This window comes from Canis aureus, chromosome 19, assembly GCF_053574225.1.
Source record: "Canis aureus isolate CA01 chromosome 19, VMU_Caureus_v.1.0, whole genome shotgun sequence".
NCBI classification, from domain to species: Eukaryota; Metazoa; Chordata; class Mammalia; order Carnivora; family Canidae; genus Canis; species Canis aureus.
The window spans coordinates 6119913-6147906 of NC_135629.1; the positions used below are offsets into that span (position 1 = coordinate 6119913).

A 27994-nucleotide genomic window follows, 5' to 3' on the forward strand; every position below is an offset into this window, starting at 1 on the left:
GTGCATGTTATCTCTCAAATAATCTTTTTTTTTTTTTAAAGAAAGCTACCAGTCTTTTACCATTAAGTATTGTGTTAACTGTGAGTATTTTTATAGATACTCTTTATAGATTGAGAACTTATTTTCTGTTTCTAGTTAGTTGAATGGTTTTATTATGAAGTAGTATTGGATTTTTGTCCAATGGTTTTTCTGTGGCAGTTGAGATGTTGAGGCTTTTATCCTCTATTAATATAGTGTATATACATGTGGTGGGCCAACCTTGTATTTCTGAGGTCAATCCCATATAGTCATGATGTAGAATTTTTTTTTAGGATTTTACTTAGCACGCACATGAGCAGGGGGAGGGGCAGAGAGAGAAGCAGACTCCCCACTGAGCAGGGAGGCCCACAGGGGCTCAATCCAGGGACCCCAAGATCATGACCCGAGCTGAAAGTGGATGGACACTTAATCAACGGAGCCTCCCAGACACCCTCATGGTGTATAATTTTTTATATGCCTCTGGATTCAGTTTGCTAATGTAGGATTGTTACATCTATATTCATAAAAATATTGGTCTGTAGTTTTCTTATGATTTCTTTTTTTTTTTTTAAGAGTGAGTGAGCATGTGCAAGCAGGGGAGGGGCAGAAGAAGAGGGAGAATCTTGAGAATCTTAAGCAGGTTCCATCCCCAACGTGGAATCCGACCAGGGGCTCTATCTTACCATCATGACCCGAGCCAAAATCAAGAGTCATTTGCTTAATCGGTTGGCCACCCAGGCGCCCCATGATATACTTTTATTCAAGGAAAAATAGTATCTGCCCACTTCAGATGCCTAGATGACCACTCAGAACCTTGAACTTTGCCTTTGGTAGGTATACCTAAGTTCTAGACCTTTGTATAATAGATGGGCTTCTCCCAGTCCCATCCCAGTGGGACTGGGGGGGCGGGAGGTTACCAGGATTCTTTCACAAGTAGTTTTTCAGTGTAGCGCTGATTGTTTTTGCCATCCTTGGTGGTGTTTAAGAGCCTTTCTTCTGGAAACTATCATCTTAGAGGAGTGTTTCACAGCTGGTTTTGGAGACAGTGAAAGCATTCAAAGATCATTTCTAAAAAGTTGACTGTAGTAGCTATTTTATTAAAGTTGTATAGAGCAGATCTGAAAAATCTGTGTTTTTTGGGGAATTTTTTTGTTTTATTCGGGGGGAGTTGTTTGTTTTTGCATTTTCAACATTAGAAATTGTTCTTTTAGGATTATATTTTCTTATAGCCATCCTGTGGCAATATCTCATTAGTTCTTTGTCATTCTGGATCCAAACACCAGAACTACTCAAGTTTATTATTCAAAGCCACGGTGAAAGCAAGAGGCATGGTCCTCAGCCACCACTTGGCATTTTCCTGAGCCCCCTATGATCCAGCCCACTTCTCGCCCACAGGTACCACGGACACAGACCTCTCGGCCGGAATCTCCAGGGATGACCAGCCCCTCCCCGCGCATCCAGATAATCTCCACCGACTCTGCGGTAGCTTCACCTCAGCGAATTCAGGTATCTGCACCAATCCCACATGGTTCCAGCCTCCTGCCCAAAGGCAGTCCTGCCTTCTGAATCCTTTCCAGAACAAACCTGCCTCGGAATCTCACTATGGAGTTGTGCTTCTTGGGCATCAAGTACAGTACAACCTCCTTGATTCTTTAAAAAAGAAAAAAGCTTACATTGATTGAACTAACTTTTAATGCAAAAGTCTAAACTGTTGTTTGAAACTATTAGGATCAATGTACCATTTAATTACTTACATGCTTCCTAATTGAGAGGCTACATGTCCTAGTAGTTAAGTGGATGAGCCTCCATTTGAAGTCAGTACCCTACTTTTTAGTATTTTGACCTTGAAAATTACCTTTTCAGTGCCTCCCTTTTTTCCATTTAGAAAATGTATTTAAACCTCATTAGGTTATTGTGAGAAATCAATGGAATATTGCTTATAAAGTGCTTAGAATAGTGATTGGCACATACTGATGTTTAGTATGTACTAATTATCTGTATACAGTAACGTTTATTGCTAGTATTGTTGTTAACTAATTGATATTCACTTATATAAGTTTAGTCTTCCCCAGGACTCTGACCCTGCCTCTGGCCCATTGAACAAAGGGAAGATAGGTGTATTGAAATCATGATCAACACACTGAGAGGAAGGGATAGTATGTTGATGACACACAGATTAAAGATTCAAAGTTACCTTAACAAGCTAAATCAAAAGGCCAAACAAAAAAAAAAGAGTGAAAAAAAAACAAAAATGATGAGTGGCAGAAAAAACATTAGTTAACATAACATGAGTTTGAGAGAATTCCAGGGAGGACAGGTAATTTGAGTGAATGGCTTCATACATAGTTGATTCCAAGCTCAGTGCAAGTGAACAGTATGATATCACAACTAGATAATTTCTGTAACATTTACCCACTCTTAAAAGTGATTTTTATGGACTACCTATTATAAACTAAGCGTAGAAGAGTTCTAATAAGTAAAATTATAAAGAAGTTAAAGATTATTTTCTCATTATGTCTGTATTGCATACTAATTTATCATAAACACTGAAGCTCATGTAAGTCATTTTAACTTCACACCAGCAGGAAACACACATCTTGAGTGTTTGGAAATTCAGAACTATTCCTCAGAATTAGGAACTTTATAGCTAAATTATTTATTCTCTTTAATTTTGTTCTTATTTGTTCATTATGACTTGAAAGTAGGTCCTTTATAGTTTTGTGTGGTAAATGTTAGGATTCTGCCTATATAACTCTCCCCACTCTGGAAAAGGAGCTAACTGCATTTAACCATGGCCTCACAACATCTGAGGGCAGATGAGAACATAGAAAATTCCCCAGGAAACTGTCAGTTAGCTAGAGTAAGTATCAAGAGTAGAGCACATTTCCCCCATATTGGTATGAGAAGAATCTCTCTTTTCCTAAAGGGCCACTTTAGTATTCCATTTCTTTTTTTTTTTTTTTTTTTAAGATTTTATTTATTTATTCATGAGAGACAGAGAGAGAGAGGCAGAGACACAGGCAGAGGGAGAAGCAGGCTCCATGCAGGGAGCCCGACATGGGACTCGATCCCAGGTCCCCAGGATCACACCCTGGGCCGAAGGTGGTGCTAAACCGCTGAGCCATCTGGGCTGCCCTAGTGCCACATTCTTAAAGTGGGGCTATTCCCACGTGCTGGTGTTTGGCCCATGGTGACACTGCTGTCCAGCTGGATCGCGGTAAGGTCCCTTGAACAGAAAAGTCTTGTAGAATAGATGTTTGGTGTTGAGCTTTTATTTAGTCTCTCTGAGGAAGATAACCTTTTGGCAAGAGTTTTATGTACAGTGAATATAGTTGAAATCTTTACATTATGAACTCTCAATAAAATTGGACATACCCTAGGTGCAACTGAACTGTATTTCAAGGTTTGGTGTTTTGTTTTGTTTTAAAGGAAAGTTAAGGTTATAGAATGATTCCTTGATTCTTGATGTTGGTGGTGATGGCTTCAATGAAGTTTTCGTTTCTAGCCCGGACTTCAGTGATGAATCTCCAACACCCTGAGGCCTGGAGAGAGAATAGGAGCTGTGTTTTCATGAATAACAGTGCTTAGAACCTCAATGGTGGCTTCCGTGATAAAGCTGGGAGGGAAAGATACAGTAAGGGTGATAAGGCTAGGTGACATTGAGGAGCTTTGGCTCTGAATGGAACAGACTTGGGATCAAATCTTGTCTCCACTCAGCTATGTGACTCTGGAGAAAGTTTCTGTAACCTCTATGGCTATAAAATGACAATAATAGTACCTAATAAGACTTTAAAAGGATTAAATGCTAAGTTTTATTTTTATGTAATTTCAGACTTACAGAAAATAGTACTGGGAAATCCTGTATATATACCCAGATTCACTGTTGTTTGTTAACATTCTGAGTGAATATACATACATGTTTTCTGAATCATTTGAGAATAGATATCGCACCTCTTTGCCCTAAATGTTTCAGTATGTATTTTCTAAGAACAATGACATTTTCTTACATAATGACAATCTATAGTTATCGAAATCAGGGAATTTAATATTGAAACATGATATTATCTAATCCATAGTTCATATTCTAAACTGTCATCAGTTGTCACAGTTAAGTCTTTTATAGCTGTTTTCTCCCACAGCAAGATTTATGTTACTGTTTTTAATAATGATAATAAGGTGACAGCACAAGACCAATATATCTATTTATGCAGGCCAGCAGAAGGTGATGTAGAACATAGACATGTATCTATCAGTATCTTGTCGTCCTAGTAGCTGCAAAGGGGCTTTGGGGCCAAGCAGGAAGGGTGGCAGTCCTCAGAGTGGGAGGAGTAGCCTGTGGCTAGCATTTAGAGCCATGTTTTGGGGATAACAGAGGACTAGGGTGGGGGCTATGGAAGAGATAGGGAGGTAAGAAGAGCCATAGGAGAGCACCCACTTGTCTGAGAATGAGGCTTAATCAGACCCATCCAATCACAAGGTAGCTTCTCAATAAATCTCATAGATTTTCATCAGAATGCAGTATTTGCTAATTTTGTCTTTATTGCCTCCCACATGACATAAACATTAGGTTCAAATATATATATTTTTAATTGAGCTTTTAAAGCAGTCAAAGTAGATGAAAAACACACTCGAACATGTCATAAAGCAAATTTGACATACTGGAGATCATCTGGCATGCTTACTTGTGCTGCCATGTTCATTTTTGGTGGAAGACCTTGGTATAAAGCTTCTCTTGCCATTTTTGTGTATTTTAAGGTTTTTGAAATATTTCTCTATACTCCCCACTTCAAGTTCATGTTTTGTTTTGTTTTTTAAGATTTTATTTATTCATGAGAGACAGAGAGACAGAGAGAGGCAGAGACACAGGCAGAGGGAGAAGCAGGCTCCATGCAGGGAGCCCAATGTGGGACTCGATTCTGGGTCTCCAGGATCACATCCTGGGCTGATGGGGGTGCTAAACCGCTGAGCCACCCGGGCTGCCCAAGTTTGTTTTAAGAGCATCATTGTATTTAGTTTTTGACCTATGGAAATATTTGAATTTGAGCTTATATAAAATATATGATAAAGTACTTCTTTGGTGTACTTTATATATTGAGGTTTCACATTTTACTAGGAAGGACTTCTGTTATATACTGTTTAAGAGTTTGAAATCTTTACTTGGGCTCTTAAAGCACCTTCTTACCTATTTCCCTCTTCTATCAGCTCTTTATTCCTGCACATCTCTTCTTGAATGCCAGTTTGTTCTCTGTCCTTTCCATGTCCACAACCATCTGACGTTTTCTTTCTCACTGTGATATTCTGGCCTCTCTCAGGTACTCATTGCTGTAACAAAATTACACCACACCAAACAAGTAGGGTAAACAGTACATCTCCCTGCATCACCCAGGTCTCTTCCAGAAGGTAACCACTATTACCATATTGCTTATTTGTTTTTTCAGAGATAGACTATACATATACAGCAAAAGCACACGCGTAAATATGTACAGCATATTTTTCATGCATGTAGACATTCTGTCTAGACTCTTCTATACACTCTTTTGTCTTAACATCTTTTAGAGGTAGTTCCATGTGGTAAAAATAGTTCCCCTTTCTCTTCAGTGGCAATTTTGATATCCTGTGGATGCTGCAGTGAATAACCTTTTTTACCTGTCTAATTTAGCACATCTGTAAGATCAATTCCTAAAACTAGGACTACTAGGAGAAAGGGTGTATCCATGTTTAAGTTTTTTTATTGAGGTGTAATTGACCTATCACATCATAATAGCTTTAGGTATACAACATAATGATTTGGTATTTGTATATATTATGAAATGATCACCACAGTAAATCTGGTTACCATCCATACCCATACATTGTTAGAAATTTTTTTTCTTGTACTAAAAACTTGGAACTTTCTTTCTTTCTTTCTTTAAGATTTTATTTATTTATTCATGAGAGACACAGAGAGAGAGAGAGAGAGGCAGAGACACAGGCAGAGGGAGAAGCAGGCTCCATGCAGGGAGCCCGACGTGGGACTCCAGGATCAGGCCCTGGGCTGAAGGCGGCACTAAACCGCTGAGCCACCCGGGCTGCCCAACTTGGAACTTTCAAGTATGCAACACAATATTATTAACTATAGTCACCATGCTGTATATTTCATCCCCATGACATTTATTTTTTAACTGGAAATATGTACCTTTTGACCTCCTTTGCCCATTTTGCCCCTTCACCCTCCCCACCCCCTGCCAACTTCCCCACTTCTAGGAGCTGCCAATCTGTGCTCTGTTATCTATGAGCTCTTTTTTTTTTTTTTTTTTAAAGATACCACTATAAGTGAGATCATATAGTATTTGTCTTTGTCTTCTTTGCCTGACTTACTTCACTTAGCATACTATTCTTAAGGTCTGTTCATATTGTTGCAAGTGGCAAAATTACATTCTTTTTTGTGGCTGTATAATACTCAATTGTATAAAAATAAATACACACATAAATACACACATACATACTATATTTTCTTTATCCATTCATCCATTGATAGGTTATTTCCATATGTTGGCTGTTGGATATGCTGCAGTGAACATTGAGATGCATACATCTTTTTGAGTTAATGTTTTCGTTTTCCTTGGATAGATACCCGAAATTAGAATTACTGGATTATCTGATAGTTCTGTTTTTAATTTTTTTTTAAATTAAAGCCATTGTTTTCTGTAATGGCTGCACCAATTTACATTCCTACCAGTTTGTGTGTGAGGGCTCCTTTTTCTCCACATCCTTGCCAACACTTGTTACTGCTCCTTTTTTATTTGATACTAGCCATTCTGACAGATGTGAGGTGATATTTCATGTGGTTTCAATTTGCATCTCCCTGATCATTAGTAACGTTGAGGAAAAAAAAAAAAGTAATGTTGAGGAACTTTTCAGTACCTGTTGGCCAACCTTCTGTCTTCTTTTGGAAAATACCTATTCGGATCCTCTGTCTATTTTTTAATCAGTTTGTTTTTTGCTGTTGAAGTGATTTGAGTTTTAATATACTTTGGTGATTAACCCCTTAACAGATAGATAATTTACAGGTATTTTCTCCCATTCAGTATGTCTTTTCATTTTGATGGTGTCCTTTGCTGTGCAGAAGCTTTTTAATTTCATATAGTTTCACTTGTTTATTTTTGCTTTAATGTCAAATCCAAAAAATCATCACCAAAACTGATGTCGAATTTACCATCTTTTTATGTTTTCTTCTAGAAATTTTATGGTCTCAGATGTTACAATCAAGTCTTCCTTTTATTTTTTTTATTTTTAGATTTTATTTATTTGAGCAAGAGAGAAAATGGGAGTTGGCACAGGGCAGAGGAAGAAGAGAGTGAATGCCAAGCAAACTGCTTAGTGTGGAGCCCGGTGTGGGGCTCAATCTCATGACCCTGAGATTATGACCTGAGCTGAAATCAAGAGTCAGATACTTAACCGACTGAGCACCCAGGCACCCCAAGTCTTCCCTTGATTTTGAGTTGGTCTTTGTGTAAGGTGTAAAATACTGGTTCCATTTCATTCTTCTGCATGTGGCTATCCCGTTTTCCCAGTATCATTCTTTTATTGAAGAGACTGTCCTTTCCCCATGGTATATTCTCAGCTCCTTTGTCATAGATTAATTGACCATATATATGTAGGTTTATTTCTGGGCTTTTTCTTTTGTGCCATTCATTTAATTCATTTAATGTGTCTGTTTTTATGCCAGTACCATACTATCTTGGTTACTATAGCTTTATAAAATAGTTTGAAATCAAGTAACATACTTCCAGCTTTGTTCTTTTTTTCTCAAGGTCGGTTTGGCTATTGGTCTTTTGTGGTTCCATGCAAATTTTAGGATTGCTTTGTTCTATTTCTGTGAAAATGCTATTGGAATTTTGATAGGAATTGCATTAAATCTGTAGATTGCCTTGGGTAGTGTAGACATTTTTCCAATATATGAGCGCAGAATATTTTTCTATTTGTGTTTTCTTCCGTTTTTTTAATTAATGTCTTAGCATTTTCAGTGTGCAGGTCTTTTACCTTCATGGTTATATTTATTCCTAGGTATTTTATTCTTTTTGATGCAATTGTAAACGAGATTGTTTTCCTAATTTCTCTTTGTGATAGCCTGTTATTAGTTTATAGGAACACAACAGATTTTTGTATGTTGCTTTTGTATCCTGCAACTTTGCCAGATTCACTTATTAGTTCTAACAGGTTTTTGGTGGAGTATTTAGGCTTCTCTTTCTTTCTTTCCTTGGCTCCATGTTGGGCTTGAACTCACAACCTTGAGATCAAGACCCGAGCTGAGATCGAGTCAGACACTTAACTGACTGAGCCACCCAGGTGCCCCTTGTCTTTACAGTTTTCTATGCATAATATCATGGCATCTGCAAATAGTGACAGTTTTACTTCTTCCTTTAGTTTGGATGCTTATTTTTCTTGCCTAACTGCACTCGCTAGAACTTCCAGTACTCTTGAATAAAAGCAGCAAGAGTAGCCATTCTTGTCTTATTCTGATATTAGAGGAAAAGCTTTCAGCTTTTCACCTTTGAGTATAATGTTAGCTGAGTGTCTGTGTGTAATTTTGTTTTTGTTGTTTGTTTTTTAAGATTTAATTTTTATTTATTCATGAAAGACACAGAGGGAGGCAGAGACGCAGGCAGAGGGAGAAGCAGACTTGGTTGCTTGGTTCCACAACCTTTGTTCATTTTCCAGTTCTCTCATAGTTTGTCTCCCTCTCTAATTTTTCCCACTCAGTTCCCCTCCTTTCCTTTATAATCCCTTTTACTATTTCTTACATTCCCCATATGAATGAAACCATGTGATGATTGTCCTTCTATTGACTTACTTCACTTAGCCTAATACCCTCCAGCTCCACCCATGTCAGAGCAAACAGCGGGTATTCGTCTTCTCTGATGGCTAATACTCCATTGTGTATACACACACACACACACACACACAGACACACACACACATACCACATCTTCTTTATCCATTCATCTGTCAAAGGACATCATGGCCCCTTCCAGTTTGGCTATTGTGGACACTGCTGCTCTTAAGTTGTATTTTATGGCCCAGAATGTGATCTGTCTTATTGAATGTTCTAAGAAAGCTTGAGAAGAATGTGTACCCTGCTGTTAGGTGGATTATTTTATAAATGTCGATTGTATCAGGCTGATTGATTGTGCTGTCCAAGTCAACTATGTCCTTATTGATTTTCTGCTTCCTTAATCTACCATGCTGACAGGGAAACAATGACATCTACAACTATAATAGTTGATTTTTCTATTTCTCCTTGGCAGTTTTATCCATTTTTGCCTCATGTGTTTTGAACTCTGTTGTTAGGTGCATACATGTTTAGACTTGTTATGTATTTTTGGGAATTAACCCGTTTATCATCATGTAATTCCCCTCTTTATGCCTGATATTTTCCTTGTTCTGGAGTCTACTTTGTCTTTAAATTAAATTCAGTTATCCCAGCTGTCTTTTGATTAATGGCGTCTTACTCCATCCCTTTACTTTTGATCTATTTGTGTCTAGGGTTTCCTTTTTTTTTAATTAATTAATTTATTTATTTATGATAGTCACAGAGAGAGAGAGAGGCAGAGACACAGGCAGAGGGAGAAGCAGACTCCATGCACCGGGAGCCCGATGTGGGATTTGATCCTGGGTCTCCAGGATCGCGCCCTGGGCCGAAGGCAGGTGCCAAACCGCTGCGCCACCCAGGGATCCTGTGTCTAGGGTTTCCTATTGACAATTTATATTTGAGTCTTCCTTTTTTTTTTTATCCAAACAAGTCTTTGTCTTTTAGTGGTATATGTAGACCATCCACATTTAAAGCGGTTATGGATATATTTGAATTAATGTTAACCATGTGTGTAACTGTTTTCTCTTTGTTGCCAGAGGCTTCCTTTTCTGCCTTATCTGGTTTTGATTGAGGAACTTATATGATCCCTTTTATCTCTTACTGTATCAAATATACATATTTACAAATGTTTTTAGTTGTTGCTCTAGAAATTAACAGTAATTATTTTAAGCTAATACAAACCTACCTTCAGATGACACTGTTCTGTTTCACATGTAATGTAACAGTGTTTCCAATTCCTCCCTCCCATCCCTTGAACATTGCTGTCATTCATTTCACTTATCCACATGCTGTAATCACCCAGTACATTGTTACTATTATTAACTTAAACAGTTATTTTTTAGATCAATTAGAAATTTAAAAATAGGATTTATTTTGCTTTCACTTACTCCTACAGTGCTCTTCCATTCTTTATGTACATTCTAACCTGTATCATTTACTAAAGAAAAGCTTTTAACACTATTTACAGAGCAGGTTTGCTGGTGATGACTTTTCTTAGTTTTTGTTTGCCTGAGAAAGTATTTCTCCTTGACTTTTTTTTTGTTGTTGTTTTTAAAATTATTTTCAGCAAAATTCATAGGACATAGAATTAACCATTTTAGGGGCACCTGGGTGGCTCATGTAGTTAAGTGTCTGCCTTTGGTTCTGGTCATAATCTTAGAGTCCTGGGATCGAGCCCCACATTGGGCTCCCTGCTCAGTGAGGCGTCTGCTTGTCCCTCTCTCTTTATACCTCCTCGCTACTTGTGTTCTTTCTCTCTCTCTCTCCCAAAATAAATAAATAAAATATTTTTTTAAATTAACCATTTTAAAGTGCACAGTGCATTGGCATTTAGTACATTCACAATGTTGTACAACCACTACCTTTGTCTAGTTCCAAAACATTTCCATCAATCTAGAATACAACCCCTTACCCATTAAGCAATTTCTCCCTGTTCTTCCTTCCCTCTAGCCCCTGGCAACCACCAATCTATATTCTGTCTCTATGGATTTATCAGTTTGGGACATTTCATATACGTGGAATCATATAATGTGACCTCTTGTGTCTAGCTTCTTTCACTTAGCATAATGTTCATTTACCTATGATCTTGCACAATCAGTACTTCATTCCTTTCCGTGACCGAATAATATCCCATTATATGGATAGACCACAATTTGTTTATCCAGTCATCATCCACTGATGGACTTTTCTTCACTTTTGAGGGATACTTTTGTCAAGTATCCCTGCTTGGTGGTTTCTTTCTTTCAGCATTTGAACTATTTCATTCTTCTATCTTCTGGCTTATGTAGTTTTGGATAAGATATCTGCTCTGAATTTTATCCTTGTTTCTCTATAGATGAAGTATTTCTCCTCCCCTGCCCTCACCCCCCAGCTTTTTTTAGTATTTTCTCTTTGTCTGTGGTTTTCTGTAGTTTGAATATGTTGAGGAAATATAAATAAAAGAAACAAAATCTTCTCCTACCCAGAAAACCTCTCTGTAAAGGTAGATAGAAAACAGAAAAAACAAGTTTCTTTCTTTCCTTTTTAAATTTTAATATTCAAGTAATCTCTACACCTAATATGAGGCTTAAACTCACAACCGTAAGATCAAGAGTTAGTTATGTGTTCCACTGGCTGAGCCAGCCAAATGCCCCTTTTTTTCTTTTCTTTTTTTTAAATAAGCATTAAATCAGAATGTGATATGCATTACAGGTAGTCTTCTAAGAAATTGCAAAGACAGAAAGGAGTTTCACTCATTTGTATAGCCAAGCAGGTTTGTACCTACAACCCATTACGTCATACATGTTTTCAAGATCCTAACTTTATCAGGGAAATTATGGAGACCACCTGTGCTAATTAGTCGGCTTTATTGGGGACTTGACTGGGGGTGCGGGGTGGTTCTTAAATCTTTATGATGGGAAGTAGTTTGCAAATAGGAGCAAGGTGCCCACCAAGTTAGGCCCTTACTCTCCCAGAGGCTTAGGAGGTAAGGGAACTATTGCTCTTGAAGTTTATATTTCGAAATGATGGCTGCCAGATCCTTGAGAAAACATTCCTGAGTTGTGAGACTACAAAGAGACTTGTGTTACCATTATAAAGATTTACATACATCTGGAGAAGACAGAGTTTAAAAAGAAGAGGGGAAAGAAGTTTTTCCTTTATTTTCAGCAGGGAAAATTAAGCCTCGTCTTTAACTTGTATTTGGCCTTATAAGTAGGGTATGTCTAGATGTAGTAGTTTAGTATTTCATCTACTTGATGTTTTCTGAGCTTCATAGATTTATGCTTTGGTGTTTGTCATTAATTTTTGAGAGTTCTCAGCTATTTGTACTTCAAATATTTCTTCATTCTCCTTCTGCTATTTCAGTTATGCATATGTTCTATCTTGAAATTGTCCCATAGTTCTTAGATACTCTGTTCTGGGTTTTTTTGTTGTTTATTTTCCCTCATTTTTTACCTTTGCATTTCAGTTAGGTCATGGTGACCTATCTTTAAGTTCACTGATTATTTCCTTGGTTGTATCCAGTGTATTGATGTGCCCATCGAGGCATTCTTCATTTCTATTACCGTGTTTTCAACTTCTAGCATTTCTTGCTTTTTGAGAATTTCCATCTTACATTTCTCATCTGTTCTTGCATGTTGTCTACTTTTTCCTTGGAGACTTTTAACATACTGATCTTTCTAAGTTCCTTTTTTGGTCATTCCAACATTTGTGTCCTGTTGAAGTCTGATTCCGATGCTTGATGCTGGTTTTATCTCTCTGTTCAGATTGTGTTTTTTCTTGCCTTTTGGCATGCCTTGTGTGTATCATTTTTAAAACCAGACAGTATCTGTGATGTTAGGTAATAAGAACTGAGGTAAATAAGCCTCTAGAGGCTTCAGATTCCCCTAGTGTCTTTGTCTTGGTCTCTCCTCTTGACTTTGAGCTTCCTTGGATATTCTTCCTCAGAGGGTGTGTGTCTTGAAGCTCTTCCAGCTATAATCTACTGTTATACTGGAGCCCTGTTGGTGTGGTGGTAAGGTGTGGGTGAGGGGAAGCATTCTATCATCTTATAATAAAATCTCAGAATTTAGTAGGCCAGTGTTATTTATATTTATAAAGAGTTCCAGGACTCAGTTCCAATTTGGGGGCAGGGTTGGAGGGGTCCCACATACACAGCACCAGGCAGTTCTGACACTATCAGTGCAGAGATAGCATCAGATTCCACAGACTAGTGATTCAGCCCTATGAGACTGCCCCCTACTCTCACCTCAGACACCAATCACAAGTCCCTGGCTCCTGACCAACCAGCTGAACATGGAAGGTTCCAGTGACCTTCTTAGGTTCAATTAATTTGCCAGAGCAGCTCACAGAACTCAGAGAAGCACTTTTTTTTTTTTTTTTCAAAGATTTTATTTATTTACTCATGAGAGACAGAGAGGCAGAGACACAGGCAGAGGGAGAAGCAGACCCCATGCAGGAAGCCCGATGCAGGACTTGATCCCTGGTCTCCAGGATCACGCCCTGCCTGGACTGAAGGTGGTGCCAAACTGCTGAGCTCCCTGGGCTGCCCATGGGAAGCACTTATTCATGTTTACCAGTTTATTAAAGGATACAAATCACCAGCCAAATGAAGAGATACCTCAGGCAAGGTGCCAAACAAGGGAGCTGCCAGCCTTGCAAAGCTTGGGGCCAGCTTGGTGACACATGGAAATGTTCTGGTTCCCCAAGCATGGAAGATATCTGTAATGGGGCAAAAAGCTGTTCTCCTCGGTTTATGGAGGCTTTATTACATAGTCATGATTGATTAAGTAATTAGCCACTGACTGATTTAACCTCCAGCCCCTTCCCCAAACCCGTATCCCTGATGAAGGAGGGGTACTGAAAGTTCCAACCCTTTAATCACATGGTTGATCCTTCTGACAATCAGCCCCTGCCCTTGGGAGAGGTCCCAAAAGTCACCTTCATTAATGATAAGACACTCATCTTGCTTTTATGACTTAAGCATTTTCAGGAACTGTTGAGTGAATATTAAATATATCTGAAAAATCTATTTTTGTCATCTGAATGACCAAATATGTATTTCTTATAAATCATATTGCAGGTGTAACATTTACAAGGGTGTATTAATTCCTCTTTTTGCCCTCTCCCCTCTATAAGATGGGAAGGTCCAAGGGGCCTGGAGTTGAAGAAATGCTCTTTCCCCAGGTTTGGTAAGATTCAGGTAAAGTCTTTTCAACCCTGGGCAATAGGCCTGGGTTTATTTTCTAGAAGAAACCCTTGAATTCATTTTACAAAAATTCTTCCCCTTCCCCTACCAGAACCACCAGGGAAATCTTTCTCATCTTTTCACCTTGAGAACCAAGTGGGATTCCTAGAGCTAAAACCCCTAACCCTCCTAAGGCTGTGGCCCCCAAGAGTTTCTTACTCCCATCCTAGTCTGTGCTAAGTCTCCAGCAATTCGTTGTAATTACCTCCAGGTTGGCTTCTGCTCCACCTAAGCAGATCTCAGACTTTGTGAATCCACCTGTCCAGATTTTGGGATGGAGTTTGCCCTGCACACTCAAGTTCTCTGATAAGCCCAAGGAAAGTTATTGATTTTCAGTTTATCTTGCTTTTTCTTGTCGTAAAGATGAAATGACGTCTAAGCTCTTTACATTGAGGTTGAAACCAGAAATCTATTTTGAGCTCCAGACTCATCTGTCTGGTATTTTACTTGACATATCTAATTGGGCATCTCATATTTGGCAGGCCAAAAACAGACTTCTAAATTCCTACCAACCCTTCCCCGCCTCTCCACATGCTATTGTTCAGGCTACAAACCTGAGAGTCATTCCTTGTTCTCCATTCTCCAGTCTTCACATCTGTACCCACCTGCATGTGCTATTGCTTCTCCCTCTAACATGCATCCTCTGCTCTCCAGACCCACAGCCACCATCTTCAGCTCCCACCTGGGCTCCTGCAGGGACATGCTAACAGTTATTCAGCTTCCACTTTTTTTGTTTTACATTTTTTTTTCCATCCAACATCCAGGAATATCTGTTTAAAATGCAAAGCCTATCATTCCCTCACTTAAAATCCTGAATGTATTTGGAAAATACTGTTTTGTGTTATTCAGGGAGGAAAGCTTTATCAAATATTTTATCTACATAAGTGTTCTAGGGATTGAGGTAGGCTGAATGGATAATATATTTGTTTGATCTTTGCCTGTGAGCAGCACTAACTACTCATATGAGTTAAAATTTATAATAAGTAAAAGATTCATGTACCATTTTGCATAGGTCAAAAAAACTTTTAACAGATTTTCTTTGCCTTTACCTTTAATTATCTTTTCTAGTCTCCTTTGTTATACTCCAATATACCCTGGCTTGTAACAATCTGACAAATTTTATATATATTTGTGAATTTAAAAATGTGTGTATAGAATAGTAGAAGACAGATATAAAATAGCATAAGAAACCTGAAGACATGATTTGGGAAGGCAAAACCCCTGAAGGACTCCTATTGTACTTGCAGTGAAATCCTGACTCCCACCAGGGCCAGCCCACCTCCCTTCCTAGGCTCCTGGGCCATTCTTCATTGTCAGTGGGCCTGATGTCAGTTCTAAGAGTTCCTTCTTCTTAGGGCTTTTTATATGCCAGAACATTTCGCATTGCCTGGAACACACTTTTCCCTACGCCTTTGTCTGATTGCCTTCATAACCTTGAATCTTACATTAAATGCCACCTTGACACAGAAGCTTTCCTTGACCTCTCTTTCTAAAAAGTTAAGTGCCTGTGTCACTTTCTCCTAGTCCAGCCAGATCTTTTCCCTCATTAACATTCATCGTAAATTGTTCACTGGCTGGTCTGTTTATTTGTTTTTTGCCACTTTTCCACTAAACTAAAAGCTTCGTGAGAGCAGGAGCCATCTCCATAATGCCAGTAATCTAGCAAAGTACCCCGTGTAGAGTAGACCCTTTGTAAGCATTTAAGGAAAGAACAAGTGAGTGAGTAAGCTTAAGTCAGTGGGAGATTCGATGAGGTGAAAGGGGTAAGATGAGGCTTCCCAATGAGGAGAGAAGTATGTGAGAGCTTAAAGCAGGAAATACTTTTATCAAGGTCCTCTTATGTTCTGGGCCTTGTACCAAGTGCTTTCACACATACTGTTTCACTTTCCTAGTAATCCTTTTTTATAGATACATAAACAGGGGCTCAGAAAGCTCATATAAACTGTTCCACAGTGACCCAGTTGGGAAGCAGTCGAATGAGCATTCCATTCACGGTTCTCGCTGCAAAACCCTATTTCAGGATCACAAACCTGTGTTTCTAGGACCAGGTGGCAGTAGAAAAGGTAAACAGTGTGGGAATTAGGGCCAGACAGAGAGCCTGTGCCCCATCTAAAGGAGTGGCCATACACAGACAGTTGATAACCACAGAGAAACTTGGGGCTAGGATGGGGACAGGTTCCAGCTTGTCAAAAAACTGTAAATATGATTTTTCTGGTAAATACTCTATCTTCAGGTGTTGGCAACCAGTTCTTTAAATTTTAAACTCTAGGAGGTCAAGCAAAATTTATCCAGTGGCTGTTTTTTGCCTGCAGGTTCTTTTTTTTTTTTTTTTCTTTTTTAAGATTTTATTTATTTGAGAAAGAGAGAGGTCACAAGCAAGGATGAAGGGCAGAGGGAGAAGCAGATTCCCCACCAAGCAGAAAGCTTTGACCTTGGACACAGGACTCAATCCCAGGACCCTGGGGTCACGACCTGAGCCAAAGGCAGACATTTAACTGCTTAGCAGAGGCTCCCCCCAGGCTCTTACTTACAACACAAATGATGATACTAGTTTGGCTGTAACAGAGTGGGTAAGATGGAGGAGAATGGCAGTAAGTCAGGTCACATTGAGGTCCTTTTGAGGTAGAAGTAGAGCCTTGGGCCAGTAGAGTATGTAGTCAGCTCTGCTATAATGTAACATACACGTTCCTTAAAATTCCCATACTGTGCAAAATTCTGCAGTGGAAACAGGGCTTATGGGGGCAAATGGAGTTAGTGGCATAACATTTAACAATTGTTAGTGACACATTAGAAAGCAAGTATGAATTTAATTTAAATTGCAGTTTTACATACATTAAATGGTTAAGAAATACATAATGACTACAATAAATATGGCACTTTACCTTGAAAGAGCCCTGAAACTTGCTTGTAGAGGGGGTGTGGGAGGATTGTAGCTCCTGCGTTGTAGTGAGTGGGGTGATCTGAAATTGGGAAAAGCTGTAACACACATGACCTGAGCTGGCTATTCCCACACAGCTCACTTCACCTCGAGGTTATTTTCTGTGTGTTCAAGGTTTCTCAGTAGAAATCATGCATAAACACAAGATTTACATTATGCACAGGATATTCCCTAATATATTGGTCACACTGGAATAAATGTATGTTTACAAAACAAGAATTATAGCAAATACTGTGTAGCCAGGCTTGGAAGGACTTAAAGAGTCACAGAGGGCACCTGGGTGCTGAGGGTGACTCAGTCAGTTAAACATCCAACTATTAATTTTGGCTTAAGTGATAATCTCATGATCTCAGGGTGGTGAAATCAAGCCCTATGTTGGGCTCCGTGCTGAGCATTGAGCCTGCTTAAGATTCTCTCTCCCTTTCCTTCTGCCCTCTCCATTCACTGTCTCTCTCTTAAAAAAAAGAAGTCACAGAGAAAACAAGACATCCCTCTTTAGATTCCTTCCCTCCCCCCATTTGTTATTGTTTGAAAGGAAAATATGAACATTTTGTTCCAAGTGAAGAGATTAAAGTTTGCCTCTTATGTTCCTTTCATAGGGCTGCCTTAACAAATTACCACAAACTTGATGCCTTAAAACAACAAAAATTTATTTTCTGGCCATTCTGGAGCCCAGAAGCCCAAACTCCAGGTATTGCCAGGGCCATGCTGTCTGTAAGGTTCTAGGGAAGCGTCCCTCCGTGCCTTCCTAGCTTCCAGTAGTAACTGGCGGTCCTCTGCAGTTCTTGCCTGCAGCTATGGCCCTCCAGTCTCCTCCTGTATCCAGGCCTTCTAAGGACACCAGTCATTGGGTTTGGGCCCACCCTCATCCAGTATGGATTCGTCTTAACTAAATCACATTTGAAATTTCCTATTTCCAAATAAGGTCACGTTCTAGGCCCTGGCAGTTAGGATGTAACCATCTCTTGGTGGGGGGTGCGGCATGATTCTACCAATAACACCTCTTTTCCACCCCTCCACAGGAGATTTAATAAGTCTGGGTACATCCTGAATTTGATGTTTCCTAGTCTCGTTAAACAGGAGCCTGCCTGCTGATGTTTGTCAGCAAGGCTTTTGTTTATGTAACGATCAGCCTGGGGTTTTCTGTGCCCCTGAATCTTTAGGAGAAAGAAGAAAAAAAGAATCATCTGAGCTTTGGGCTGTGTTACATACAGTCACCAAGAGCAGCTGTCCCCATCTAGACCCAGTCACTCCTACCTCCCACCCCTGCCCCACCCCCAGGGGTACCAGGGAATAGCAGCAAAGGTAGTGACATGCCAGTGACAGTGTGTGGTTAGGTGCAGAGTGTGGCACCTCTGAACATGTGAAAGGCTTCTACTAGCCTTGCCTTGATTATAGCTGGTGAATGATGATCCCTCTCAGTCACATGACTACTTCATTTCTTAACAGGGAAAGTAATTTAGGAAGGAGGTAAGTTTGGATAGACAGGAAAAGGAAGTCAGACATTTTACTCCTAGATCTCAAGGTTATAAGGGCCTTGTAAAGATCAACTTGTTACCTTTTAACTAAGGTAGGAGTCCCTTCTGTGGCAGCTGAGAGAAGTGTATGTCACCCAGTTTGTCTGCAGTCTTTCAGCTCAGCACTGGGTAGGAAAGTTTTGTTTTGTTTTGTTTTGTTTTGTTTTTTTTAAGAGAATTGTTAAAGTTTTCTGTTTCATGTTTTACTTTTCCATGGGACTCTGGGTATGTATGCCACAGGTTGTACAAAGAATGGTACTTCCTTTCATTTCTCTCTAAATCTATTCTTCTTCAGCCTTCAAGATTTCTTTGACCGTTCAGTTGCAGATGATGGTATGCTGGGATTTTTGCTCCGCCATCAGCTAAGGATTTGTTTGTTCCCAGGCTGCTCTTCTTTCTGGTCTTGAACTTGCTGTGCCCTCAGCCTATAACATGTTTTGCCACATTATCTGCATGGCTTCCTCTCTTGCTTCATTCAGGTCTTTGCTCAACATCACTCCTTCAGAGAGCTCTTTCTGAAGCAGCCCCCCTGCCTCCTTCCCCTTGACATGCTTTGTCCATTTATTCTTTTTAGTTTTCTTCATGACACCTGTCATGACTGATAATCTACAATATCAGTGTTCATGGTCTGTTCCTCCCTGTATCCATAGAAGGTTAACTCCACAAGGTAGGAGCTCTGTTGTGTTCATCTCCCTATCCCTAGTACCAAGAACAGTGCTTGACGTACAGTGGACACTCAATAAACATATATTAATTGATTGGATCATTGTCATTTTCATTTGAACCAACCAGCATTGTCTGATTTTCCATATTGGATAGTTGGCAAAGCAGTTATGCTAGATTCTTTGTGAGTTTGCTATCTGAATTCGGGAATGCTGTATCACAAGTCAGCATCTATCAAGATGTGGCACAGATGCCAGACCTGCACATAAGTATGGTAGAGGGGACTGAGTTCCAGCCAGAGATATAGTACTTCTCTGCTTGTCCAAGACCCAGCCACAACGGCCCCCAAAATCCGATTTGCTGTGAGGACCTGTTGGTGTTCCCAGGAGAAGGTAGGCAGTGCTCCAAGCTGGACACTAAGCCTGAAGAATATCAGGACAGGAGTAGAACAACTTCAGAGAATTTCATGAGCAGGAATGACAAGTCACTCTTGATGTAGCAACTATTTCTGTCATAACTGATGCAGTTAGGAAGGTACTCTACAAATAGGCAGACTCCCACAGCTGGCCCTCTGAACAGTAAGCAGTAGGAGCCTCTGGAGGAATCAGGGTCAGGACTTCGGTAGACTTGACTATGCCTAGGACAAGGCTTTTTTTTTTTTTTTTTAAAGTTAAACCTGTCATCTGTTATTATCTCCATTTCATAAAACAAAAGGCTTTTCTTTTTCCAATTTTATTGAGATATAATTGACACACAGCATTGTATAAGTTCAAAGTGTACAGCACTGTGACTTGACTTACATATATTACAAAATGATAACCACTGTAAATTTAGTTAACATCCATCATCTCATATAGATAAAAAAAAAGAGAGAAAGAAAAAATAGTTTATTCCTTATGATGAGAACTCTTAGGATCTACGTCCTTAACAACTTTCAAATACACCATACAGCAGAGTTAGCTACAGTCACCATGCCATACATTATATCCCAGTACGTTTTTTATCTTAAAACTGGAAGTTTGTATCTTTTGACCACCTTCAGCCAGTACCCCACCACCACCCCAAGGGACATTTTAATTAAAAATAGTCGGAATGCTATGATCCTGAAATAAAATTAGCTCCATGAAAATTGTTTCTGAGAAGCTCACAATTGTGTTTTATTTTTCTCATTTCACCATGCACTGGTGAAACTGCATCTTGGACCAGCATTGACTCCAGGACGGCATTGGGCAGTTACAGCTTTGAGAGCACCACCTGCAAGTACACAAGTCGCATGATACTCCGTGAGAGCAGGCTCCATGTTGTGTCTTGTAGATTGTGACAGACCAGCAGACAGGACAGAAGATCCAGATAGTCACCGCAGTGGACGCCTCCGGATCCCCCAAGCAGCAGTTCATCCTGACCAGCCCAGATGGAGCTGGAACTGGGAAGGTGATCCTGGCTTCCCCGGAGACATCCAGTGCTAAGCAGCTCATATTCACCACCTCGGACAACCTTGTCCCTGGCAGGATCCAGGTAAGGCCTGTTACAGGTATTTGTTCCAGCACTTCTGCTACCAAACTTGTTTCTGACTCCTCCTCTACCATGAAGGCCAAATCCGTCTCTAAAAGGTCCTTTGAGGACCTGCAAGCACAGCAACCTGCCGCTTTGGCTAAAGTGAAAAACCAGCGAGTGAGTGGCAAGGGCCAGAAGGCCGCCAGCTGCAGTGCTCAGATGGGATGGAAGTTGAGCCAGGAAAATCAGCAGCCCATGGGAGACTGGCATGAGCAAGCTGGTACTAAGGCCGCTAGAGAATTATTCTGTCTAACCTAAGGCTACATGGTGGTGGTTATTGGCCACTCCACATCTTAGGGGTACCACCTATGACTGACTTATTCCTAAATCTCCCAACAGCCTTGTCCAGGTTGTCAGGCCTGCTCCAGCTCTTTGTTCTATCCTTACTTGCTCCTGTGAACTGCTGCCTCTGGGTCAGTCCTCTTCCCCAGCTCTCCCTCCAGCCCTGACAACCATCATCCTACTTTCTGTATTTATGACTTTGGCTATTCTAGGGACCTCACATAAGTGGAATCCTACAGTGTTTTTTCTTTTGCAATTGGTTTATTTTACTGACTAATGTCCTCAAGGCTCATCCATATTGTAGCCTATGTCAGAATTTCCTTCCTTTTTAAGGCTGAGTAGTGTTTCACCATATGTAGAGACCACACTTCATTTATACAGTCATCTGTTGTTGGTTGTTTGGGGTGCTTCTACCTTTTGGCTCTTGTGAATGAACAATGCTGCTAAGAACCCATGTGTTTTTAAAAAAGGCGGGGGAGGAACGCCTGGGTGGCTCAGCAGTTTAGTGTCTGCCTTTGGCCCAGAGAGTGATCCCACAGTCCCAGGATCGGGTCCCGCATCAAGCTCCCTGCATGGAGCCTGCTTCTCCTTCTGCCTGTGTCTCTGCCTCTTTCTGTGTCTCTCATGAATAAATAAAATCTTAAAAAAAAAAAAAAAAAAACATGTGTTTTAAGGGGGGAGAGACTTTCTACTATGGAGGAAAAAAGGAAAAGAAAGGATTTTTTTTTTCTTATAGAATGGGTTCAGAACACAAGTGATGTTCATCTTTCAGAGCTGCACTTTTTTTTTCCAGCAAAGTTTTTTTTTTTAATTTAAATTCAATTTGCCAAAATCTAATATAACACCCAGTGCTCATTTCATTATGTGCCCTCCTTAATGCCCATCACCCAGTTACTCCATCCCCTCACCCACCTCCTCTTCTGCCAACCCTTTGTTTCCCAGAGTTAGGAGCCTGTCTTCCTCTCTAATTGTTCCCTACTCAGTTTTCCTCCTTTCCCTTTTAGTCCCTTTCACTATTTCTTATATTCCGCATATGAGTGAAACCATATCAGAGGTGCACTTATAATACCCCTCGCAGTGTGGTTAGTAAATGTTGCCTCTTCCTTTCCCAGAGTACCTTCTGATTAACTGAAATTAGAATTCCTCCCTGCTTATTTAGACTACTACTTGTTCATGAGAAGGTAGCTGTTGATTTTGTTGCGTGTTCTATAAGAGGTCATCTACATAGTAATTTCTATATATATTCCTACCATATAGAAATAATTTTAAGAGATATTGTTATATTATTTAATAACAGCTATTTTTCACTTTCTTATATTGGTGTCAGTTACAATAGTCTTCCGGATGAGTAACACTGTCACCTAGAAAGTGTCACCTGCAAGTGAAAGAGAAATAACATGTTTCAGAGGTCGCCTGTTCTTGTTCTTCTACTCCCAGCTGCCTCAAAGAGAGACCTAGTTATTTAATTAATAAAGCTTGATTATTTCTCTGCCAAATATACCTCATTGCATACATTCCAAGCTGTTTCATGGAAATAAAGAAGTAGCCAGGAAGACCTACAGTGTGTTCATGTTGGAGCATCTGAATGTGATTTCCCACATGGCCCCCCATCCTGGATGTTTATGCTAGCCAGATAGGAGAGTAGATGAGTGAAAACCAGTGCCTGACCTTGGACAAACCACTCTCCTCTTCTCCTCCCAACCACCACTGAAGGGTGCAGTCTAGGTGAGCAGCAGGGCCATTCTTAATGTCAGGCTAAGTTGTCAGGTTCTGCCCAGAATTTTCCTGCTTAGAAAACCAAGATTAGGAATTTATAGTTAAACATTGCTTTGCTTAATCTGGTTTTCAGTCGGCACTTTGCTTGTTTCGTGATTCTTCTTAGATCGTCACGGACTCTGCTTCTGTGGAGCGCTTGCTGGGTAAGGCCGACGTCCAGCGGCCACAGGTGGTAGAGTACTGTGTCGTCTGTGGCGACAAAGCCTCTGGTAAGTAACCCTAGGTTATGTTATGCTAGTTGCTCATCAGGATCCAACATCATAAACCAAATGGGGGCTGGGGCTTATTGGAAAGACAGCATTTTCTGTAGGTTTGTAGGTTTCAAAATGTAAATTCTACTTTTCTAAATGGGGTAGTGCTATAAACAAGCAAACCAATTTGTCAGGTTACTAGAATCAAAAGAAAGAATCAAGAGACTTGTTTCTGTGACTTGTAAATCTTGGTTATGCATTGACTATTTCGTACTACTAAGAGCAATCTTTCCTTAATCTATATAATATTAGCACAGTGCTATTTCACGAAATGTGTTATTTCTTTCTTCTTCATCCTAACTCTATTATCCCTTCACTATAACCCAGTGTGGTAACTGCTGTAATGAAGGAGGAGGGAGCATGCGATTCAGGCTGGAGCCCCAGGGTCAGGCAAGGTCCCCTAGCAGCAGTCACATTCTGTGAGGCTTGAAGGTTGAGTGTGTGTATTGGGTAAAGCAGAAGGGCCTTCCCGCTGGTGGAGCCAGGGCCTGGTGACTTTACTGTCCCCACCCATGATGTCTTTGGGGAAGAGTTCCTGGACTTCTGTGGTTAGGATGTGGGTACAAAGAGACTGGAGAAGATATCTAGCCCAAAAGTTCAGACTTCACCCTGCTAATGCCAGGGAGCTATAGAAGGTGAGGCAGGCAAGAAAGATGGAGGAATATTTAGTATATTGTGCTACTGAAGTGAGCACAGGATGGAAAAGGATTTAATAAGGTACCCTTCTAGCTGTGCTCCGGGCTCAGGCCTGAGTTTTGTAATCGGTTCCACTTTATTCTATAGTCACAGAATTCCCAGGAACTTTGGACACTTTGTGGTCTTGGTTAAAACAAAACAAAAGGTTGGACCAAGCATCTTAAGGAAGACAGCCCAGACAAGCATCCACAGAGGTCAGAAGCTCCAGTCCCCTCTTACCTTATATCATTTACTGTGCCAGGGTGCCCTACCTCTGTTCCCACTCCTTGAACAGGGCAAAACCTAGCCCATGCCACACCTTCACTGAAGCCAGTGCTGCCTGTGTCCCTTCATCCTTTTGTATAGGGCGCTTTGGCATTTGTTACGTTCTCTTATAATTGTTCTTAGAGGCCTGTCTTCCACACCAGAATGTACTCTTTTTGTCAAAGCAAGAACCATGTCTGACCCCTCCATCTCTATGTCCTATCTTCTTGCTCAGTAAGGAGAGGCACTCCACAAACTTTAGAACAAATGAATGAAGCATGAATATAACAAAGAGGCCACAAAATCTGCTTGGCTTCCCCATTTGTTAGTCCCCTTCTGGGCTTAAAGGAATGGTCTAGGCATAGCAGTTTCCAGATATTAGATGTCACTCTGAGGTCTAGAGAGGCTAAGGAAAGACACTGCAAGAAAGGAAAAATGATGCCTATACACACACACCAATTTTAACACTACTCTTAAAGGCACAAAATTGAGACCCTCCGAGTACACGCTTGGGGAATGGCTCTGCATGCTAGAGGTCAAGACAGTGGGACGTTCAGCAGCTGCCATCAGTGATGATCCTATGAAATGTTTCTTCTCAGCAATGTAGCTATGATACTGGGTTACAGAAGACCAAACCAGGAGTGTTTATCCATGGTCAGTGCCCGCTGGGAACAAATGAGGTGTGATGCATGTGGACGCACTTGGTGAATTTTGGAAGGGTAAACTGAGGTCATTAGTCATTAGAAGTTAGAAACGCCAAAGTGAACAAGATCAGAAAAAAAGAACTGTATGTAATAAATGTATTTCTAGAACTATGTTTCCAAAAGGATCTGAATACCTAACCCAAATGAGCCATATGGTGTGCACCCTTCCCTCACCTTGGGCCTACATAATCACAGCCCCTGTGCTTCCCCCAAGTAGCTCTAGGGCCCAGGACATGGCTCACACAGAGGGAGTAAAGGGAAGAGTAGGATGTGTGCTAAAAAAAAGCACATGCATGCTTTTGCCACATGCCACTGTTGGCAGGACACAAGCACTAGGTAGCTTCTCAAGCTCGGGTTTGCAGAGAGCCAGGACCAGGTATGCACAAGTGGACAGTATGGTTCAGCCATCATCTGTGAGCTCTCACTGCATGTTAGGTCCTTTGTGTACTAAAAGCATTAAGGTAGGGATCCCTGGGTGGCGCAGCGGTTTGGCGCCTGCCTTTGGCCCAGGGCGCGATCCTGGAGACCCGGGATCGAATCCCACGTCAGGCTCCCGGTGCATGGAGCCTGCTTCTCCCTCTGCCTGTGTCTCTGCCTCTCTCTCTCTCACTGTGTGCCTATCATGAATAAATAAAAAAAAAAAAAAATTAAAAGCATTAAGGTCATGCCATTTACCAGCTGTCAGGTAACCTATCTGAGCTTCTCTTTTTCTATCATGACATCACAGGGCCACTTAAAAGATTATAGGAAAATTATGGGAAGAAGTTAAGTACTATGCTTAATGCTCAGGCTCATGGTTGCCCCTTGGCTGCTGGCGTCTAACACTGTGCATCAGTCACTCTGATAGACTTACCTTAGAAACAGGGCTTTGTGACAGATCGCCTGTTCTCTTGGTGAACTGCTTCATACACCTTTCTCTTTTCAGGTCGTCACTATGGGGCTGTCAGTTGTGAAGGTTGCAAAGGTTTCTTTAAAAGGAGTGTAAGGAAAAATCTGACCTACAGCTGCCGGAGCAACCAAGACTGTATCATCAATAAACACCACCGGAACCGCTGTCAGTTTTGCCGGCTGAAAAAATGCTTAGAGATGGGCATGAAGATGGAATGTGAGTAACAATACGAACAAGCTGCCTGGGTTAGCAAATTGGGAGAAAGCCAGATTTCTATACCTGGCTTTAAAATACTCTTAAGAGGAAAAAAATAAAAATAAAAATAAAAATAAAAATAAAAATAAAAATAAATAAAATTAAAATAATAAAATAAAATAAAATAAAATAAAATACTCTAAGAGGAAAATATCCACTGAGGCTTCCTTTTGTTTCCTTTCTGGGTCAGCTAGGTGATCCAGCGCCCGTGCTGTAGTTAGTCATCTCCCATGGTGTGTGTGGAAACCTCCTCCAGATAACTCAGGAAGCAGCACAGTGCTGTGGAGTGAACACAGGCTTGAGAGTATCAAACCGCAGTTCTGCCTTATAGAAGCTGTGAGGCCTCAGGAAGACATGTCACCTCTCTCAGCCATAGGGTCCTTGTCTAAATAGGACCCCTTACCTTACTTACATATTGGGTCTGGGGTTCCTTTCTTTCTTTTAAAAAGATCTTTATTTTCTTCAGTTGTTTCTGGCCCATATACCTCTCTCAGACCAGATTCCTGAAGGGAAAGACCTCTAGTGTTATTGAAAACTGACACCCCATTAAACAGTTTGCCACAGATGCCTTACAGGCTTGAGTTGGACATTAGATTGGTTTCTTTATGACACGTGCATTGGACAAGCTGTCTGTTAAGGGCCTGCTTGAAGATGGGTGTTTCTCTTCCTGGAGAGTACCTTCTATTAGCAAAAAGTGAAGACCCAGAGGCCTCAGTATGGGTCCCCCACGTGAGGCCATGCAAATGCCATGCTGAAGTTTCTTAGGCCATGCCCACCCTCCTGAACTCTTCAGATTTAACATGGCATTGTTTGGCTTTGAGCTTTTCTTTCCTTTGGCTGAAAAGTCCTCTGAAAATTGAGCTAGATGTGTCTAACACCAGAGCTTATCATCCCTATTGTAGCAGACTTAACTAAGGAAGACTCCTAACTTTACTATGAAGAATATAGTTTTTAATGACTCTTTCCTCTAAACGTGAATATTTATGTTGTGATTTAAGCTGTGCAGAGTGAACGGAAGCCCTTTGATGTACAACGGGAGAAACCAAGCAATTGTGCTGCTTCAACTGAGAAAATTTATATCCGGAAGGACTTGAGAAGTCCTCTGATAGCTACTCCCACGTTTGTGGCAGATAAAGATGGAGCAAGGTCAGTCTCTGTTTTGACAAGGAACAGAAAGGGAAAAGAAGAAATCCAAACTGTATCCCAGTAAAAACTAGAGTTGAGAATCCCTTGGTGTATTCTGAAGATCAGGTTAACTTTATTTAACAGAGCAGCCACAGTCTGTGGTAAGCCTGGAAGCCAAGGAGACATGTATCCTTGTGGCATCCTGTCTCAGGCTATAGGCCCAGCTTTGTGCACATCTCATTGCAGAGAGTAGAGGGGTTGTCACACTCGATGGCTGAGCCTAGTTAGAGCTTCTCTGCTATCCAGACAACTTTGCAGATGTAGAAGGGACAGGGCAATGCAACATGATGATTCTCTGCATTAAAAGTTGGAAGCTACTCTGGGTTTTTTTATGTCTTAAATAGACAAACAGGTCTTCTTGATCCAGGGATGCTTGTCAACATCCAACAGCCTTTGATACGTGAGGATGGTACAGTTCTCCTGGCCACGGATTCCAAGGTAATGTTCTCTACCAACACCATCTCTTCCACCTTTATGTTACAGTACAGACTGTTTCTCTAGATGTGTGCACCCACCTTCTTGGCCTTCTGAGAGTACCTTGAAAGCCTGGCCTTCCGCATCTCATTTTATTTCTTATGCAGCCATCCTATGATTTGTTCTAGGGATATTGATGGCTTTTCAGAAACTCAGGGCTGGCTGGTTGTAGTCATTATTACATGGCAGGATCTAGAGTTCAATCTAGTGAAAATTCAGTGGCTCTCATTTTGATAGTCACCCCTACCCCACCCAGTACATCCATTGGCAAACTACCAGTGTGTTGGGGAAATGGCTGCTTACCCTCAGGCAGTCTTTTGCAGAAACACTTAGTTCCTTTTTTTTTTTTTTTTTTAATGAAGTATGGTTGACACATAGTGTGACATTATCCACCCCGCCCTGTTCCTTTCTATCAGATGATCTGCAGAAGGAAGTCCAGTCAGGATTCTGACAATTGCAAAACTACTCAGA

The 27994-nt window shown here is 40.6% G+C and overlaps 1 protein-coding gene across 8 annotated transcripts in view; it reads left to right on the forward strand.

Moving 5' to 3' along the window:
• Positions 1-27994, forward strand: part of NR2C2 (nuclear receptor subfamily 2 group C member 2) — a 97984-nt gene that overhangs the window by 50568 nt on the left and 19422 nt on the right. For all 8 annotated transcript variants that reach the window (XM_077857729.1, XM_077857724.1, XM_077857727.1 and 5 more), the window contains 6 exons: positions 1414-1524; positions 20529-20729; positions 22933-23035; positions 25646-25825; positions 26863-27010; positions 27394-27487. In XM_077857729.1, the coding sequence (XP_077713855.1) occupies positions 1453-1524; positions 20529-20729; positions 22933-23035; positions 25646-25825; positions 26863-27010; positions 27394-27487 (798 nt within the window). In that variant the 5' untranslated portion in view covers positions 1414-1452. The remainder of the gene's footprint in view (positions 1-1413; positions 1525-20528; positions 20730-22932; positions 23036-25645; positions 25826-26862; positions 27011-27393; positions 27488-27994) is intronic.